At 50.7% G+C, this 17,984-nt stretch overlaps 1 protein-coding gene across 9 annotated transcripts in view; it reads left to right on the top strand.

Moving 5' to 3' along the window:
- LOC103676427 (apolipoprotein L3) overlaps positions 1–16,334 on the top strand; it is a 28,960-nt gene extending 12,626 nt beyond the window's left edge. For 3 of the 9 annotated variants that reach the window (XM_040637465.1, XM_040637464.1, XM_008705602.2), the window contains 7 exons: positions 819–861; positions 1,044–1,152; positions 2,142–2,268; positions 10,647–10,689; positions 10,872–10,980; positions 11,966–12,092; positions 14,972–16,334. In XM_040637465.1, coding sequence (XP_040493399.1) covers positions 10,950–10,980; positions 11,966–12,092; positions 14,972–15,821 — 1,008 coding nt within the window. In that variant the 5' untranslated portion in view covers positions 819–861; positions 1,044–1,152; positions 2,142–2,268; positions 10,647–10,689; positions 10,872–10,949 and the 3' untranslated portion in view covers positions 15,822–16,334. Of the gene's footprint in view, positions 1–818; positions 862–1,043; positions 1,153–2,141; positions 2,269–6,610; positions 6,753–7,903; positions 8,062–8,118; positions 8,138–9,973; positions 10,690–10,871; positions 10,981–11,965; positions 12,093–14,971 lie in introns of those variants that run through there. The other 6 variants (XM_040637463.1, XM_040637462.1, XM_008705606.2 and 3 more) reach the window with 6 other exon arrangements.
- Positions 16,335–17,984: the final 1,650 nt, after the last annotated feature.

Here is a 17,984-nt window from a genome sequence, read left to right as displayed (position 1 = left end):
ACAAAGACTGGTTCACGATGCAGGACATCACTGTGGAATGAGAAGAGTCATGTACAAATAAACACATATACTGTTGACCCTTGAACAACACAGGTATGAACAACACAGATCTACTTCTATGCAGACTTTTTCATTAAATATATGACGGGACTGTATACGTACATTCTCTTCCGTATGATTTTCTTAACATTTTCTTTTTCTGTAGCTAACTGTATTGCACAAATACAGTACGTAATACACATAACATAGAAACTATGTGTTGGTCAGCTGTTTATGTTATTGGGAAGGCTTCTGGTCCAGAGTAGGTTATTAGTGGTTAAGTGTTGGGAAAGTCCGAAGTTATGTATGAATTTGACTGCACAGGGATGGAGTCGGTACCCCTAACCCCTGTGTTGTTAAAAAATCAACTGTATATCAATGAATGTTTTTGTATATTCAAGGCAGTAGACACAGTCATCACAAACATGGGATTTGGATTCAGAGACACTCGGGTTCAAGTCCTGGCTCTAGCACTGTTGTGAACACGTGGACTAACCTAAGTTCAGGTGCTGCTGTCTTCCCCATTCAAGTGGGAGCCACAAGAGCACCCACCCCCTGGGGGTGTGAAGATGGTCAGTGAGGGAGCACGTAAGGAACCCTGCCTGGTAGACACTTGATCCGTATTAGCTCTTAGCAATTAGTAGACACACACGTTCCTGACCTTGAGGAATTTCCAGAGCATTTGTCCCATCTTTTCTTCTGTGTTTGGTTGTATTGCTTCTATAACTTCTCAGATGGCAGTCTCCTTGTCCAATTATCTTCTCCTTGTGCCCCAACAGGACGGCAGGAGTCTGACGTGGCTTGGGAGTGAGCTGGAGTGAGGTGAGTAAGTTTCCTTAGATATCCGCTGGCAGAAGCCAGTAGACAGACAAGCGCATCGGGTAAAGTCTACTTTGGCTTTTGTAAGCATCCCAGAGGGAAGCACCAGAGACCTGGCCCCTCGCTGCTTCCTGCTGCCACAGCTGGCTCACATTTGACCCCACGATTTGTTCTCTCTTTGCCAGGGGTAAAGCGACACCACCTTCCAGGCGGGACGCAGACGCGAGCTGTAGGGAAGACTGTCAGATCCCACTGCTGGCACCATGACCTCAGGAGCCCATGGGCTCAGCCCAGGTAGTCAACTTCCACTTCTCTGGATGATTCCTGGAATTGCAGGGATGCCTCCAGCTGAGTTAAGCTACAGAGGAATCATTCCTTTGAAGAGCTTCCTTGAGCCCCCAAGAGGGGTCAAGAGAGTCCCCAACACAGGATCTATAGGGACCCCTCCCTCCTGTCCTCTCAGGGTCATGGCTGAGGTGCTCATTTCCTCCCTCCCCCTGCTGCCCTTCAAATCCATCAAATGGCCCAAAAGTAAGGGCAGGACAGCCCACAGGGAGGCTGGGGACAGCAAAAGGGAAAGGAGGGAAGAAAGGGGTCCTGAGTCGGGACAGGGTGAAGAGGTAGACCAGCAACCTTGGAGGCTTCTCCTGCCTTCTTGCCCTGTCCAATCCCCCTGCATGGCTCAGGATGACTCTGGGGCTTCACAACAGAGGCCATTCCCTCCAGCTGTCACCCTGGTGCCAGCCTGAGTGCTCTGTGAGGGTCAATGCGCCACCGAACTAGACCCCAGTCTGGTCTTTGCCACCTCCCACCTGTGTGACCTGGAGTGCCTTACTTAACCTTCCCTGTAAAATGAGAATATTTCCTTATTTTGTTATGAGGATCAAATACAGTGTGTTTCTGTGATTTGGGCCAGTGCCTCTTACAAAGCGTGTCTTCCCTAAGTATTGTTGGTGTCCCCTCTACCTGGAACCTGTTAGTGCCAGGTAGAATCCTCCCCTCCCCCAGCATGCCCTGGCCCCCCAGGGCTATGTGAGGGCATTTGCCCTCGGTTCCCACTATAAGCATTTGCTTTCCAGATATGACTATGGGGCAGGAACGGATTCTCTTGACCTCAATACACCTGCCGAGGCGGGCTCTCAGCTCTTTCCCCGCCCCCCCTCCCCAATCCATAAATAGAGAGATTAGCTTTCCTCAAGCAAAGCCCTGGTTTCCTGTCTCCCTTACTGAAGCAGGAAAAGGAAAAAAACTAAACAACCTTTCATTTTTTTCTTTCCATCTAGAGAGCGAAGCACTTGTCGAGGAAGTCATTGAGTGTTTCCAGAACTCAGTGAGCCGAGAGGAACTGCACTTCTTGCTGACCAACCATGAAGCCTGGGAGAGATTCGTGGCTAAGGCCACGTTGTCCAGGTAACGGCCCAGGGATGCCCCGGGATGGTCACCCAGGTCTGTGCAGGGCAGTATCCTGGGGTTGGGGTTGAATATGTTCCTTCTCAACAATCCATGACGAATATGTCTTCCCTGACATTTGCTGGCAGTGAATGGCCTCGGATTGAGAAGAGGCAAAACCTGCAGAGGGCAGGTGATGGGACCTTGGCCTTAACCCAGAGCAGACCTGTCTCTGCCTTGGTCTCTTCATCTGCTCATTTTATCCTGAGGAAGTGGAAATAATGCATGTAAAGGGCTTAGCCTAGTGACTGGCACATAGTAGATGCTCAGTTAATGTTAACTTTTTAGAAGATTGCTGAGAAGAGACAGGGGTCAAGGGTCTTCTTCCTGGAGATGTGGGCCTAGCACGGCTTCCTCTGGGACAAGTGAGAAGAACAGTAACACCTCAGTCTGTGAACCTCGGGATTCGGACTAGAGCCTTCCCTCCCCATCTACGGAGTTCTAGCAACATTCAGGATCCTGCTGGCTCACGAGGTGCAGAGGCTGGAGTGGAACTGGACTGAGCTGGATTGGATCCTGACTCCATCTCTGCCCAGCTCTGGGGCTCTGGAGTTGTATGTCTTGGAGTCTCAGATTTGTCATTTTTTCAATGAAAACAGTAATTCAGTCTGATAAGATGGTGGCGCAGGCCTTATTATGAACGCAAGGTCAAAGGTGAGGAACCAAGTGCAGTCATCCTGTCCTAAGGCCCAGGAGACCTGGACCAGGGCCAGAGCTGGTGGTCAGGATAGACCAGGGTTGGTGGGGTCTGGGTTGGAGGACTAGGTAGGCTTGGAGAGCAGGGCTGGACTGAGTGGCGCTCTAAGGCACAAATATGAGGAGACCAGGGACCTAGCAGAGGTCCTGTGAATGAGAGAGTGGACATTTCTTCCTTCCCTTCTTTATCTCTTCACCACCAGGCATATAGGGTCATGAGGGGGTGTCTCCTCCATACCTTGTCTGGTTGCTGGCGGGTCTTGACTGCCATTTGGAAGCCTCTTCTCTTCCACATAGAGCAGCCCCAGACCAATAATAGAATGAGGCAGTGTGGCTTTGTGACAACTTCCAGCTCCACAGGAGGCAGCAGCCAATTCTGTACTCTTTGGGGATTTCTGAGCCTCAGAGGTCCCCACCAAAGCGACTTCCTCCACTAGCTTGCCAAAATGCAGGTCATTTCCGGTTTAGTGATTCATAGAAGGTTCCCAGAGTCTCTTGCATCTTTAAGAGATGTCGGAAAGTTGCACATGGCCTTGGGGTACCAGCTAGGTGTGAATTAGGCTGGTGACACCTGTGAGGTCGGGTTGCTGGGTGGTGGCTCGGAGTCCATGCCGTGAGCTGGAGAGTCTGAGGGGAAGCGGGGTACTGGGTGTCATCCCTCGCAGTCAGTTGGGGCAGTGGCTGGGCCCCAGCAGAGGACATCAGGCTGGGGGAGAGAGCGGGTGCCAAGCAAGATGCTCGTTAAGGTGCCTCCTCACTCTGAGGTTTTGTTTTCTTAAGTTCCAAGTGCCCAGAGTTAGCCAAACTGCAAAGTCTGAGAGCACAATCCCTAAGACTGCCTTTACTGTTGGGACCCACTGCAAATTGTGGAGGCTGTCCCCAAAGCACCTTGTGATTCGATGATTCCCTGGAAGCACTCACCGAGCTCAGTGAGAGCTGTCACTATCACCCCAGAGCAGGGCAGGGAACAGGGACATGTGTGGGACAAAGACATGGAGGTACCTTATTAGAGGGGAAAAGGGCAAAATAAAGTTTTTGGTATGGAGTGTTGAGGAGTTGGGCATTTCTGTAGCTGAGCCCAGGGAGGGAGGGGTTCATGCAGATGGCCCGGGGGTAGGGGTGGATGTCAAAGAGAAGAGGGAACATGGAACCTGGAATATGGAGGGAGGGGGCTGGAGAGTGAGGGGAATGGACTGAAGAGGACACAGGGGACATGTTCAAGAGAGGTGTGGAGGAACAAGCAATGGGAAGGCCAGGAATAATAACGTTAGAATTGTCGGAATATGCAAGAAGACGGTGGGTTTGATTTTTCCATCTTAATACTTAGTTCTTAGCCTTCTTGAAGTTGACAGCTGCTACTCAGGACCGGATTTGACCACCGATCAGAGCAAAGACAAATAGGCTGGTCCACTGGGTGATGCTGGCAGGCTGGTCACAAGTGACCCAGACCCGTGGCTCCCCTTCCACATCCCAGGAGCGACCGGGTGCTGTCAGCATGGATGCAATCCCCTTAAATGTGTCTGCCAACCACTCTGATGACTTCAGAAGTCCCCATTGTCCTATGTCCAGTTTCCAGCCCCTACTCCCCCCCTCCCCAAACTGTCCATAGACAGAGGGAGAAGCGGGAGGTGGGGTCCCTACTCTGAAACACAAGTCATAAGGTCCTGCATTGTTGAGCCAGGTACCCGTCCCCAGGGGATGGAGACACTGGGCGGGGTGCCGGTTGTGCGCCCCCGTCGGCTGACTCTCCCTGCCTCCACCTGGTGATGCCCTGGCGTCTGCCGGACACCTCCCTCAGCAGTGAGAGGGGGACTTGCCCACTGAGGCGGGATTGTCTTCACAGTGCGGTGAGTGGCTTATTGACCAAAGATGTTGCCCGAGTCCCCCACCTCTGGAACTGTGGTCATCCGGGGTGACTTTTCTTGTGATCCTCGGGGGTCAAGTAGAGCCATATTTTCTAGTCACTAGATCTTTAGCGTCCTCAAGTGGGCTGGACTCGCCACATGTTCCCGAAGTGCAGATGCCTGTCCCTCCCCTGACGAGTCTGCAGCCCCGGCCTGGTTGCCACACTGCGGGGCTGTGTTCCGGGAGCCCATCCCGTGCACAATCCGCTCTCATGCACATTAGCCCATCGGGCCGCAGCTCGAATGGACATCGCATCGCCTTCTGCCTCTCACAGTGGTTTCATCGGGTCATCACGCGCAGGGTGCGCTAGAGACAGGGTGACGAATCAGGAGGAAGGGAGGTTGCAGAAAAGTGACCAAGAAATAACCAAACAAGGAGAGGTGGATAAAACAGAACCTTAACCCATTTTCAGAGGTCACAGCATCAACGTGCCCTTGAGTTTGGCCCCTTCCCTGAGTTGTTGGACCCAAGACACCACTTGTCCCCTCACCTGGCTTTCCCCATCTGCAAATTCAAGCCGAGCTCCTGGCCCACCTGTGGGTTGATCATCTCAAGCCCTGGAGTGCTATTCTTGCATCATCATTCTGTCACTCTGTCTCTCCCTCAAAGCTGGGGGAGGAGCCACCATGCCCCAAGGGCATGTGCCGGGGACTTCCCCCCAGAGGAAGGGTCAGGTTGGCTTCCGTGTGCACACGTGTGGGGGCGGGGTGTGAGGTGCAGGCCATCTCCAGCACCTTGGCCAGGGCAAAGCAGAAAAGCCCACCACAGTGCTGTGGCTACAGCTCTCCCAGGCTGTGGGGCCTTTTCAGCTCAGCTTCTGTATCTCTGCCGGGGCCCCTCTGTCCTTGGGCTGCTGGGGGAAACAGACCTGCCTGTGTGGCTGGTATCCCCACACCGCCTGGCACACACTCAGCTCTGGCCACCGTGGCTGCTCTGGCCATGGACCACGTGGGAAGCAGGCTCACTGGCTATTTCCATGTGCTCTTTCCTGACGCTAGCCTTCCTAGAAGAGTCCTCCTTTAGAGAGAAAGACATCTGTCATCAAGCAGAAAGAAGCCGGGTAGAAAACAGCAGCGTTTCCTCAGCTCTCTCCCGCAAACGTCTGCATCACTGCAAACAGCACTTGGCCACCAAGTCTAGAGAGTCCTGATTAGATCCAAAGGGGTGGGGGGAAGACAGGGACAGGGTGACTGCAACAGGGGATTTAAGCCCCTCCCCCAGGTGCCATGGGAGCAGAGTAGGGCACAGGGACTCTGCCAGGGAGGGTGCTGGAGGGCTTCTCAGAGGAGATGATGCCAGATTTGGGCTTGAAGTCTGAGCATGGTTTTTCCAGGTGATAGAGGCAGGAGCTTCTGGCAGAAAGATCTACATCAGCAAATGCCTGGAAGCCACAGGGGTGTGGCACTCAGTGGCTGCACTATGGCAAGTCAGCTGTGAGCACCTGGCATGTTGGGGACAGAAAGGTGTAAGGCAGGCACGCCGGGGAGTGCGGTGGGAGGGACAGAGAAGAGGGGGCTGGGAACAACCCCCAGGGGGTCTGTGGGAAGACTCATTTGCTGAGGGGTCCCACAGTCTGTCAGTGGCAGGAGGGCTGAGCAGGGAAGGACCAGGAACGCAGGTGTGGGGCTGTTCCTTTGAGGCAGTCAGGGCAGCCGAGGGTGGGTAGGACACTAGGACCGGCCAGCTGTGTTTGTTTCATCAGGAGCTGCTTGGAAGTGGATACTTTCAGTTTCCCTTTAGGTCCTTATTTTTGGGCTCCGGGAGTGGTTACCGCACAGACTCGCAGCCGGGTCCTCCAAGGTAAGAACCCCTGGATGTGCTTCAGCTCAGAGGAAGATTCCCTGGTAAGCTGGGAGGCTGGGTGTCCCTGCCCATCTACTGACCCTCCAAACAGCTCTTTAAGGAAAGGATCATGGTCAAGGTTATGTAGATGAGGAGGAACCTGCTGCTCCAGCCCCAGGTCCCAGGCTAATCCTCCTCCGATCTTCAATGCTTCACCTCCTAACTTCTACCATTGTACGTTAATTTACATTTTGATTGGCAACAAGTGCATTTCGTTCTCATATTTAAACGTTCTCCTTTGTTCTAGAAGTTAAAAATTGAACAAGGAGGTTTACATATGTGTGATATTTTCCATTTTGTTTACTGTTGAGCTAGCTTGTGAAATACAGTTGCACATGCTTTCTTGGACAGCTTTCGTTTTTCCTGATTTCTAATTGCCTTTGTTTTTATGCTTTGTAATGTTGTCTTCAACATTTCCTCCTTTTCTTTTGAACTGTGCATTATATTAAGTATTATACCAAATATATTATTATAAGTCTCCTTTCCCCATAGAACTCTTCACTTCGTATTCCATTCTGGGCTGGATGCTCTGTAAGCCTTCAGTATGCCCAGCTGTAGTCCTTGGACTCCTTTCTGTCTATGTTAATTTTCCTGTTTCCTGGACCTCCTATCTTTCTGTGTCTTGGTGTCTTGGTTATTATCCTCTACCTCACCCCGTAAACACACACACTTTTTCTTTTCTGCAGCTCTTTCTGAGGTTATTTTCTAAGAATTGATAGCAATGGTAACTTGTCATTCCTCATGTAGTTCCATTTCTTTGTCACCTTTTTGTTTTCTTTTCTGGAAGTTTTCTTTGACTTTTCCAGCCTTTCCATAGACTTCTTTAGTTTGTCAATCACTTTTTAATTCCTAAGATCTCTTTTTTTCTCATTATTTTTTTCCCTTTTTACTGCACCCTGTTCTCATTTTATGAAGACAACACTTTTCTAATCTCCCTGAGGATATTGGTTCAAGTTTTAAAAAATTATTCCCTATAATCAAAATTACGTGTTTCTTCTGGTATCATTGTTTTTGAGGTTTGTTAAGTCCAGTTGATTTTTGTGGGTTTTTTTTTTTTAATGTAAGCTCTATGCCCACTGTGGGGCTTGAACTCATAACCTTGAGATCAAGACTTGCATGTTCTACCAACTGGGCCAGCCAGGTGCCCCTTCTGGAGTCATTTTTTATTTACCTTAGTCACCTTTTCCATCTTTTCATCTTTCTTATATATGTGACCCTTGATTGCCCATTCATATTTACAGAGAGGAAAGTTGACTGACCGGCTTCCCTCAAGTGTGATTGGATGAGGGCCCCCTAGATACCAGAAGACAGGTATTTTATCCAGAGTCTCTCAGTTCTGCTTTTCCCCATCTGGTGTAGACCTAGACTGCTGTGAATATAGGATCAGGTGAGGGGTTGGTAACCTTCCTCTGCTTCCCTGCACCTCCCTCTCATCTTCGGTCTCCCTTTCTGAAGCTCTGCCTAGCACAACATTCTTCTTGCCTATTGCCTTGTTCTCTTTCTGTTTTTCTGATGGTACCTCCCTCTCGTCTTCTCTATTGAGCTATCAATTCTCCATCCAGTCTGCCTTCAAACATTTGTCTAAACCTCTGGACTCCTGTTGGACCATTCTCTTTTTAAACTGGTAGCAGAATGAGGAGAGACGGTGTATGGGTTCTTGAGTCCAGCAGGTAGGACCTTGAACCTTTGAACCCAGTTCACCACTTACTAGATTTCTGACTCTGGGCAAGTCACATATCTGTGCTTTAGTTTCCTTATCTGTAAGCAGGGAAGCAAATGATACACACACAACTCCATGATTATTGGAAGAATACAGGTTATTATTTGTAAAGTCTTGGAGCAATTACCAGTGCAGAGCAAAGGCCACAAATGTGAGTCACTCTTATCATTAGTTTTTTTTATATCTTTACTATCATTTCAGTCAGGTCTCAGGAGGGGTAGTTGATAAATGCTCTTTTGCCTTCTTCAAAGAGTGCCTAGGGGCACCTGGCTGGCTTATTTGGAAAAGTATGGGACTCTTGACCTTGGGGTTGTGAGTTTGATTCCCAAACTGGGTGTAGAGATTACTAAAAAAATAAATAAATAAACTTAAAAAAAATAATGCTGAAGGCGCGTGGGTGACTCAGTCGGGAAAGCGTCTGCCTTCGGCTCAGGTCATGATCCTGGGGTCCTGGAATCGAGTCCTGTGTCGGGCTCCCTGCTCCATGGGTAGTCTGCTTCTCCCTCTGCCCCTCCTCCCACTCGTTGTCTCAATCTCTCTGTCTCTCACGAATTATAAATAAACTCTTCTAAAAAAATAATACTTAAACCTAATCAACATTTGCTGTCTTTCCTCATCTCCTAAGGCAAGAGAAGAACAAAACTAAAATAAATTCTCTCTCTGTAAGGGTCTGTTTTTTTTAAAAAGACGATGGAGAACTGGTAAGAATAGAATGGTGGACAGTGTCATGTAGTGTGAGTGTGAATGTGAATTGGTTTAATTTTTTTCATAACAGTGTGGCTCTAGGTATGAAAAAATTTGTACATGTCGATATTTTCTGACCCAGTCATCCTGCTTCTAGAAATGTCTTAAGGAAACAATCTCAAATGCAAAATGCAAAGTTTTCTACAAGGAGATTGTTCTTTGCAGTATCATTTAGATAAAGAATTAGAAGCAGTCTAAGGTTCAAAGTTGGCGGAGGACAGCAGAGAGAACTGGGCATTATCGGGAAGGCTTGACAATCCATAGTAGGGCTGTGGGGTTGTACCATGACCTCGCAGGACTCCAGGCCCGGTGGGATGAAGAATCTTGTGGAAGCAAGGAGGACGTTGGGCTTTGGGAAGACACAGGCTTTGGGAAGCTGTGACACCAGGAAATTGATCCAGACAAAGACTGGTTGCTGATACAAGTCCTCATTGTGGAATGAGAGGAGTCATTTACAAATAAACACTTCTACAGGTGACCCTTGAACAACACAAGCTGAACAACAGAGATCTATGTAGATTTTTTCATTAAATATATGTATACTAGTGTAAATGTACTTTCTCTTCCTATGATTTTCTTTCTTTTTTTTTTTTAAGATTTTATTTATTTGACACAGAGAGAGAGAGAGCGAGCACATGAGCAGGGAGGAGAGACAGAGGGAGAAGGAGAAGCAGTCTCCCCACTGAGGAGGGAGCCAGTTGTGGGGCTTGAGCCCACGATCCTGGGATTATGACCTGAGCGGAAGGCAGATGCTTAAACGACTGATCCGCCCAGGCAACCGTTCCTTATGATTTTCTTAACATTTTCTTTTTCTGTAGCTTGCTGTATTGCAAGAATACAGTACGTAATACATATAACATAGAAACTATGTGTTGGTCAGCTGTTTATGTTATTGGTAAGGCTTCTGGTCAAGAGTAGGTTATTAGTGGTTAAGTGTTGGGAAAGTCCGAAGTTATGTATGAATTTGACTGCACAGGGATGTTGTTGGTACATGTAACCCCTGTTATGTTGAAAAATCACCCGTACATGAATAAATGTTTTTGTATATTCAAGGGAATAGAGCACAGTCATCACAAACATGGGATTTGGATTCAGAAACACTCAGGTTCAAGTCCTGGGTCTAGCACTGTTGTGGACACGTGGACTAACCTAAGTTCAGGTGCTGCTGTCTTCCCCATTCAAGTGGGAGCCACAAGAGCACCCACCCCCTGGGGGTGTGAGGATGGTCAGTGAGGGAGCACGTAAGGAGCCCTGCCTGGTAGACACTTGATCCGTATTAGCTCTTAGCAATTAGTAGACACACACGTTCCTGACCTTGAGGAAGTTCCAGAGCATTTGTACCATCTTTTCTTCTGTGTTTGGTTGTATTGCTTCTATAACTTCTCAGATGGCAGTCTCCTTGTCCGATTATCTTCTCCTTGTGCCCCAATAGGACGACAGGAGTCTGATGTGGCTTCGGAGTGAGCTGGAGTGAGGTGAGTAAGTTTCCTTAGATATCCGCTGGCAGAAGCCAGTAGACAGACAAGCGCATCGGGTAAAGTCTACTTTGGCTTTTGTAAGCATCCCAGAGGGAAGCACCAGAGACCTGGCCCCTCGCTGCTTCCTGCTGCCACAGCTGGCTCACATTTGACCCCACGATTTGTTCTCTCTTTGCCAGGGGTAAAGCGACACCACCTTCCAGGCGGGACGCAGACGCGAGCTGTAGGGAAAACTGTCAGATCCCACTGCTGGCACCATGACCTCAGGAGCACATGGGCTCAGCCCAGGTAGTCAACTTCCACTTCTCTGGATGATTCCTGGAATTGCAGGGATGCCTCTAGCTGAGTTAAGCTACAGAGGAATCATTCCTTTGAAGAGCTTCCTTGAGCCCCCAAGAGAGGTCAAGAGAGTCCCCAACACAGGAGTCTATAGGGACCCCTCCCTCCTGTCCTCTCAGGGTCATGGCTGACTGCTCATTTCCTCCCTTCCCCTGCCGTCCTTCAAATCCATCAAATGGCCCAAAGTGAGGCCAGGACAGTCCACAGGGAGGCTGGGGATAGCAAAAGGGAAAGGAGGGAAGAAAGGGGTCCTGAGTCGGAACAGGGTGAAGAGGTAGACCAGCAACCTTGGAGGCTTCTCCTGCCCTCTTGCCCTGTCCAATCCCCCTGCATGGCTCAGGATGACTGTGAGGCTTCACAACAGAGGCCATTCCCTCCAGCTGTCACCCTGGTGCCAGCCTGAGTGCTCAGTGAGGGTCAATGCGCCACCGAACTAGACCCCAGTCTGGTCTTTGCCACCTCCCACCTGTGTGACCTGGAGTGCCTTACTTAACCTTCCCTGTAAAATGAGAATATTTCCTTATGTTGTTATGAGGATCAAATGTAATGTGTTTCTGTGATTTGAGCCAGTGGCTCTTACAAAGTGTGTTCTCCCTAAGTATTGTTGGTGTCCCCTCACCTGGAACCTGTCATTGCCAGATAGAAACCTCCCCTCCCCCAGCATGCCCTGGCCCCCCAGGGCTATGTGAGGGCATTTGCCCTCTGTTCCCACTATAAGCACTTGCTTTCCAGATATGACTGTGGAGCAGGAACGGATTCTCTTGACCTCAATACACCTGCCGAGGCGGGCTCTAAGCTATTTCCCCGCCCCCCTCCCCAATCCATAAATGGGAGATTAGCTTTCCTCAAGCTAAGCCCTGGTTTCCTCTCTCCCTTACTGAAGCAGGAAAAGGAAAAAAACTAAACAACCTTTCATTTTTTTCTTTCCATCTAGAGAGCGAAGCACTTGTCGAGGAAGTCATTGAGTGTTTCCAGAACTCAGTGAGCCGAGAGGAACTGCACTTCTTGCTGACCAACCATGAAGCCTGGGAGAGATTCGTGGCTAAGGCCACGTTGTCCAGGTAACGGCCCAGGGATGCCCCGGGATGGTCACCCAGGTCTGTGCGGGGTAGTATCCTGGGCTTGGGGTTGAGTATGTTCCTTCTCAACAATCCATGACGAATATGTCTTCCCTGACATTTGCTGGCAGTGAATGGCCTCGGATTGAGAAGAGGCAAAACCTGCAGAGGGCAGGTGATGGGACCTTGGCCTTAACCCAGAGCAGACCTGTCTCTGCCTTGGTCTCTTCATCTGCTCATTTTATCCTGAGGAAGTGGAAATAATGCATGTAAAGGGCTTAGCCTAGTGACTGGCACATAGTAGGTGCTCAGTTAATGTTAACTTTTTAGAAGATTGCTGAGAAGAGACAGGGGCCAAGGGTCTTCTTCCTGGAGATGTGGGCCTAGCACGGCTTCCTCTGGGACAAGTGAGAAGAACAGTAACACCTCAGTCTGTGAACCTCGGGATTCGGACTAGAGCCTTCCCTCCCCATCTATGGAGCTCTACCAACATTCAGGATCCTGCTGGCTCACGAGGTGCAGAGGCTGGAGTGGAACTGGACCGAGCTGGGTTGGATCCTGACTCCATCTCTGCCCAGCTCTGGGGCTCTGGAGCTGTATGTCTTGGAGTCTCAGATTTGTCATTTTTTCAATGAAAACAGTAATTCAGTCTGATAAGATGGTGGCGCAGGCCTTATTATGAATGCAAGGTCAAAGGTGAGGAACCAAGTGCAGTCATCCTGTCCAAAGGCCCAGGAGACCTGGACCAGGGCCAGAGCTGGTGGTCAGGAAAGACAATGGGGGTTCCCGGTTGGAGGACTAGTATGCTTGGGCAGCGGGGCTGGGACTGAGTGACCCTCGAGGGCACAAAACCTGAGGAGTCCAGGGTCTGGCATAGTTCCTATGATTGGGAGAGGGGGCATTTCTTCCCTCCCTTCTTTGATCTCCTCACCACCAGGCATACGGGGCCCTGGGGGTGTTTCCTCCATACATGTCCGATTCCTGGTGGTTCTTGACTGCCATTTGGAAGCCTCTTCTCTTCTACATAGAGCAAGCAGCTCCAGAGCAATAGAACGAGGCAGTGTGGCTTTGTGACAATTTCCAGCTCCCCAGGGGGCAGCTTCCAATTCTGTACTCTTTGGGGGGATTCTGAGCCTCAGTGGTCCCCTCCAAAGAGGGAATTACTTCCTCCACTAAAGTGCCTGAATGCAGGTCATTTCCGGATTAGTGATTCATATAGAAGGTTCCCAAATTCTCTTGCGTCCTTAAGAGTTGTTGGAAAGTTGCACATGGCCTTGGGGTACCAGCTAGGTGTGAATTAGGCTGGTGACACCTGTGAGGTCGGGGTGCTGGGTGGTGGCTCGGGAGTCCATGCCGTGAGCTGGAGAGTCTGAGGGGAAGCAGGGTAGTGGGTGTCCTCCCTCACAGTCAGTTGGGTCAGTGGCTGGGGCCCAGCAGAGGACATTAGGCTGGGGGAAGAGAGCGGGTGCCAAGCAAAATGCTCGTTAAGGTGCCTTCTCACTCCGAGGTTTTGTTTTCTTAAATTCCAAGTGCCCAGAGTTAGCCAAGCTGCAAAGTCCGAGAGCACAATCCCTAAGACTGCCTTTACTGTTGGGACCCACTGCAAATTGGGGATGGTGTCCCAAAGCACCCTGTGATTGGATGATTCCCTGGAAGCACTCACTGAGCTCAGCAAGAGCTATCCCTGTTAGTTACGCTGTGTTACAGGGAAGGATACAGGTTCCCATCAGCCACAGAGACACTTGGGCCAGAGGGTTTCCAGTGCTTCCGTTGTCCTCAGGAGACCTTACTGTCCTGTATTCAGTGTGTGACAATGCACGTGGAGCAACGCCCACCAGGGGAGCTCACACTGTGAAAGTATAAACAATGATTGTGAGACTTATTAAAATGGTAAAGAAGACTTAATTCATGCCCTATGCGTCAAGAGTGTTGTCACAGGGGAAAGAGATGGGGCTCACCTCAGTATACCATGAAGACAGCTAGGAATTTATAGTCAAGGAGCAGGGGATGGGAAATCACTAAGAGGAGACATCAAGGTGGGGGGATTCTTGCTAACCTGACTCAATGGGTTCTTGCTAAGACTGGGCATGACAGGCTGTCAAGGACAGAGCACCGAAGACCAAGGTCAAGGCCGAGTCAGAGGAGGGCAGAGACGAGCCCGGGTAACATTTGGTCAAGGAGAGAGTCATTTTCAGCCCATGCTCAGTGTACAGTTTTATTGGGGCTCAGTCACATGCTCCTCGAATGGCTGACCTATCGTCTTCAGCTCCCCCTGGAGGTTACTAAGGAGTTTCTAGTTCCTCCTTATGTCAGAACTGACAGCACATGACCCAAAGCCCCCATCATACATCATATCTGAGTCTAGCCAGTGGCCAAAGGCCCAGGCAAAGGAAGCAGTCCTATCGTTCTAGGACCCTTGACATCCTAGGTGGGGCCTCGAGTTCACTTCTCAGTGCCAAGGGCAAAGGGCAGACCTCTCTGTGGGTGAGGTTAGTCCTTCAGTACACACGAAGATTCTCCTAATGAAAACTTTCCTCTCCAACCCACGTCCCTTTGATCATCTACAGAGTTCCCAGGCTACAAACACAGTGGTCCTGACTGTGTGGACCTGTCCTTGACTGTGAAGCCATCTTCATCCAGTACCCACCACTCAAGAGCTTCTTAAGTTGACATGGACTGACTTATTCCCCAATGGACCATGTGTGACGGACCATGAGCAATGTACAGAGTGTGTTTAACTTTGCAAGACAAGGTCCTCACATCTGTAAAATTCTTTTCCATTTGATTTATAGTAAACGGTCTGTGGTTTATGTAGGATCGATGGAATGAAGCCCCCTTTACAGATAAGCTTTTCTCTAATCTCTTGACCTTCACTGTTGCAGGGAGGAGGCGGATGCAGTCCGTGAAGGTCTGGACAGGCTGGTTATGGAGGCCGAAGACCAGCTGTCTACGGAGGGTCTTTTGAGTGTGTTTCCCCAGGTGAAACTGGATCTTGAGGAGCGTATAAGAAAGCTCCGCGAGCTCGCAGATGATGTTGACAGGGTGCACAAGACCTGCACCCGCTCCAACATGGTAGCCGGCTCCGCTGGCATTGCGTCCGGCGTCCTGACCCTCCTTGGTCTGGGTCTGGCACCTTTCACCGCAGGGGCCAGTCTGACACTCTCGGCAGCTGGAGCGGGGCTGGGAGCAGTATCCGCTGTGACCCAAGTGTCTACCAGCATCATGGAATACTCAAGCGAGTCGTCCGCACAAGCCCAAGCCAGTCGCCTGACATCAAGTGAATTTGACAGAGGGGAGATAGCTGCAAGGCTTCTGCATGACAATATACCCCAATTTTTTTTCTCAACAGGTAAATTCGTTCAAGCCCTGCCAAAAATTGCAAAGAATGTTCGTGCCATCAAGCTCGCCAGAGTCAAACCTAGCCTAGTAGACAAGGCCTGGCGCATCATGAGAGGTCAGAGTGTCTCAGTTCGAAGTGGCAGGCAGGTGATGAAAGCTTTTGGAGGAACTGCTCTGGGAATGAGCAAAGGAGCCCGGATCATGGGTGCGGTCACCCCAGGTGCCTTCCTTGCAATGGATGTGTACAACCTTATGAAAGACTCAAGGCACTTGAAGGAGGGGGCAAAGGCAGAGTCAGCTGAAGAGCTGAGGCAGGATGCCCAGGAGCTGGAGCGCAAGTTGGAGATACTCACCAAGATCTATGAAAGTCTGACGGAGGGCCGGACTCCATGACCCCCAGCAGGGCAGGGAGCAGGGACATGTGTGGGTTCCTTATTAGATGGGAAGAGAGTGCAAAATAAAGGTTTTGGGATGGGGTGTTGAGGAGTTGGGCATTTCTGTACTGAGCCCAGTGAGGGAGGGGTTCATGCAATGGCACAAGGGTGGGGGGAACGTTTGGCAAGTTGTCGTTGCTCTGTGGGGGCGGCGTGTGCTGCGAGACCACTGAAGTTCTAATGAAATTCTAAAGGTGGTTTTGGAAAAGTGGTTGATTTGAAATAAGTAAAAAAAAAAGGTGGGGTTGGTGGTGTTGAATAGAAAAGAGAAAGCAGATGCCAGTGACAGGTCAAGGAACCTTGCCATATGTCGAGGAGATGGACCAGCTTGGGGCAAAGAGACACTGCCTCTCTGAGCCTCAGCGTCCTCATCACTTGGGGGGGGTGGGGGACAGTGTATTGCTGATCCATGTGGCTTTCCCAATCTTGTCTTCTACAGACGGCTTCAATAAATATGGACTGATGCATCGTACCTTTGTCGTGTTCACGTGGGGCTTGCCTGGGCTCTGGAGGCCTGACTTCCCCTCCCGATGGGCTTGTCTTCTGAGATCTCGGGGAGCAAGTCCTCCATTGCTCCTCCTCCTTGCTCACTGGGCTCCCGCTCTCCCATCTGGTCATCCTCCTCAGACCTCAGCACCCCGCAGACCACACCGGGACTCCCGGGGACGCTTCGTACATCTGGCATTGGGCTGAACACAAGTGTGTTCTCAGCCAGTGTCCAGAATCGGGATTGAAGGGACAGGTGGCTGTGTTTTTCTGGTGGCAGGAGGACTGAGCCCTGAAAGCTGCAGACTTCCTCCTCCTCCTCCCTCCCTCCCTCCCTCCCCCGCTCCCTCCCTCCTGGAATGCCAAGCACCTCAAGGCCTCCCCTTCCCCACCAGGGAGTCATGTGATTCTCTCTTCCTTCTTTCTTTCCCAGACTCCACCTGACTTCTTTTCCTCCCAGTCCCTCATCCTGCCCTATTTCTGGGAGGGGGCTCCTGGCCATCCTTGTTCCTGTGGCTTCACCAGCCCAGCCATTGGATTCTGGGGAGAAGGCGAGAAAAGCCTCACTTAGCTTTCTGGTCTAGTTGTCCCTCAGGACTCATGGCCAGGGATTTTCTGCGCTGGGGTTAAAGAGAAGGCGGTATCGGGGATTTCCCCAGCGTTAAGGAATCGAGCCCTTAATTTCTTTCCACGGGCCTGTTGTTCTTCTGTGCCAGGCGAGCAGTGTGGGAAGTTGAGGAAGGAGGTGGGGTGCCTGGGGGGATTCAAGGTGCAAGCCTCACCCAGAACCCCCCCCCCCGTACTGGATGGCGTATTAGCCTGAGAAGATGCATGCCAGCACGCTAGGATTTGGGGACCAAGGGACGGCATGGGGAATTCCAGGGCCCCCAGGTAGACAAACTGCCGCAGCCAGGCCTGGGGCCAAGGCAGGAATCTAACCAGCTGGAAAGAGGCTGTTGTTGCAGGCTCTACTCAAAGCAAGTAGTCTTGTTATCCAGGCTTCCTAATCCTCGGTGAGTGGAATAATGCTCATCTCCACGGCTTTTTATTTTTCTCACCATCCTTTATGCATCCTGTTAGAGACCAAAACTGGGAACTGCAAAGCCTCTGCAGTGTCCCACGGGAGGCAGGGGTGCGCAGGGTGTGAGGTTTGAGGCCTTCGGATAGTTAGCGTGGGGTATCGCGAGGAGCAATAGATCAGCCGCCCTGGTTCTGGTCTCGGCATTCTCTGAAAGTCATCGTCCATCCAGCAGGAAGGGCCCTTGGTGGGGCCAGCCTCTCAGATCGAAGACCGTGGGACCCGGGAACCGTCCCTCCCCCTCCCACGATGCACGGGGATGTGGAGAGTTGCCCGTGCCGGCCTCAGCCACAGGACACTGGATGCCAGGGACCCTTGGTTCTACCGCTGATGCAGGAGGATGAGGGCCCTGACGTTCAGATGCTGTGGCGTCCCCACTGCCCTTCTGGGAGCGAAAAATCTCAGTAGGGCTGTGAAAAATTCAGCAGCGAAGTATTTAAAAGGCCCCTAGGCGTCTGGATTGTAGGAATCCGGTTGCTCAGAGGATCAGGAAGGAATGAGATTGGTTTAAAAGACAGAGTTTGCACTTGCTGTCAGAACAAATGCTAACGTCTGACC

Source organism: Ursus maritimus, unplaced genomic scaffold (genome assembly GCF_017311325.1).
Source record: "Ursus maritimus isolate PB19 unplaced genomic scaffold, ASM1731132v1 scaffold_21, whole genome shotgun sequence".
NCBI lineage: Eukaryota > Metazoa > Chordata > Mammalia > Carnivora > Ursidae > Ursus > Ursus maritimus.
The sequence above is the reverse complement of the archived record's forward strand: the minus strand, read 5'-3'. Positions and strand labels throughout refer to the sequence as shown.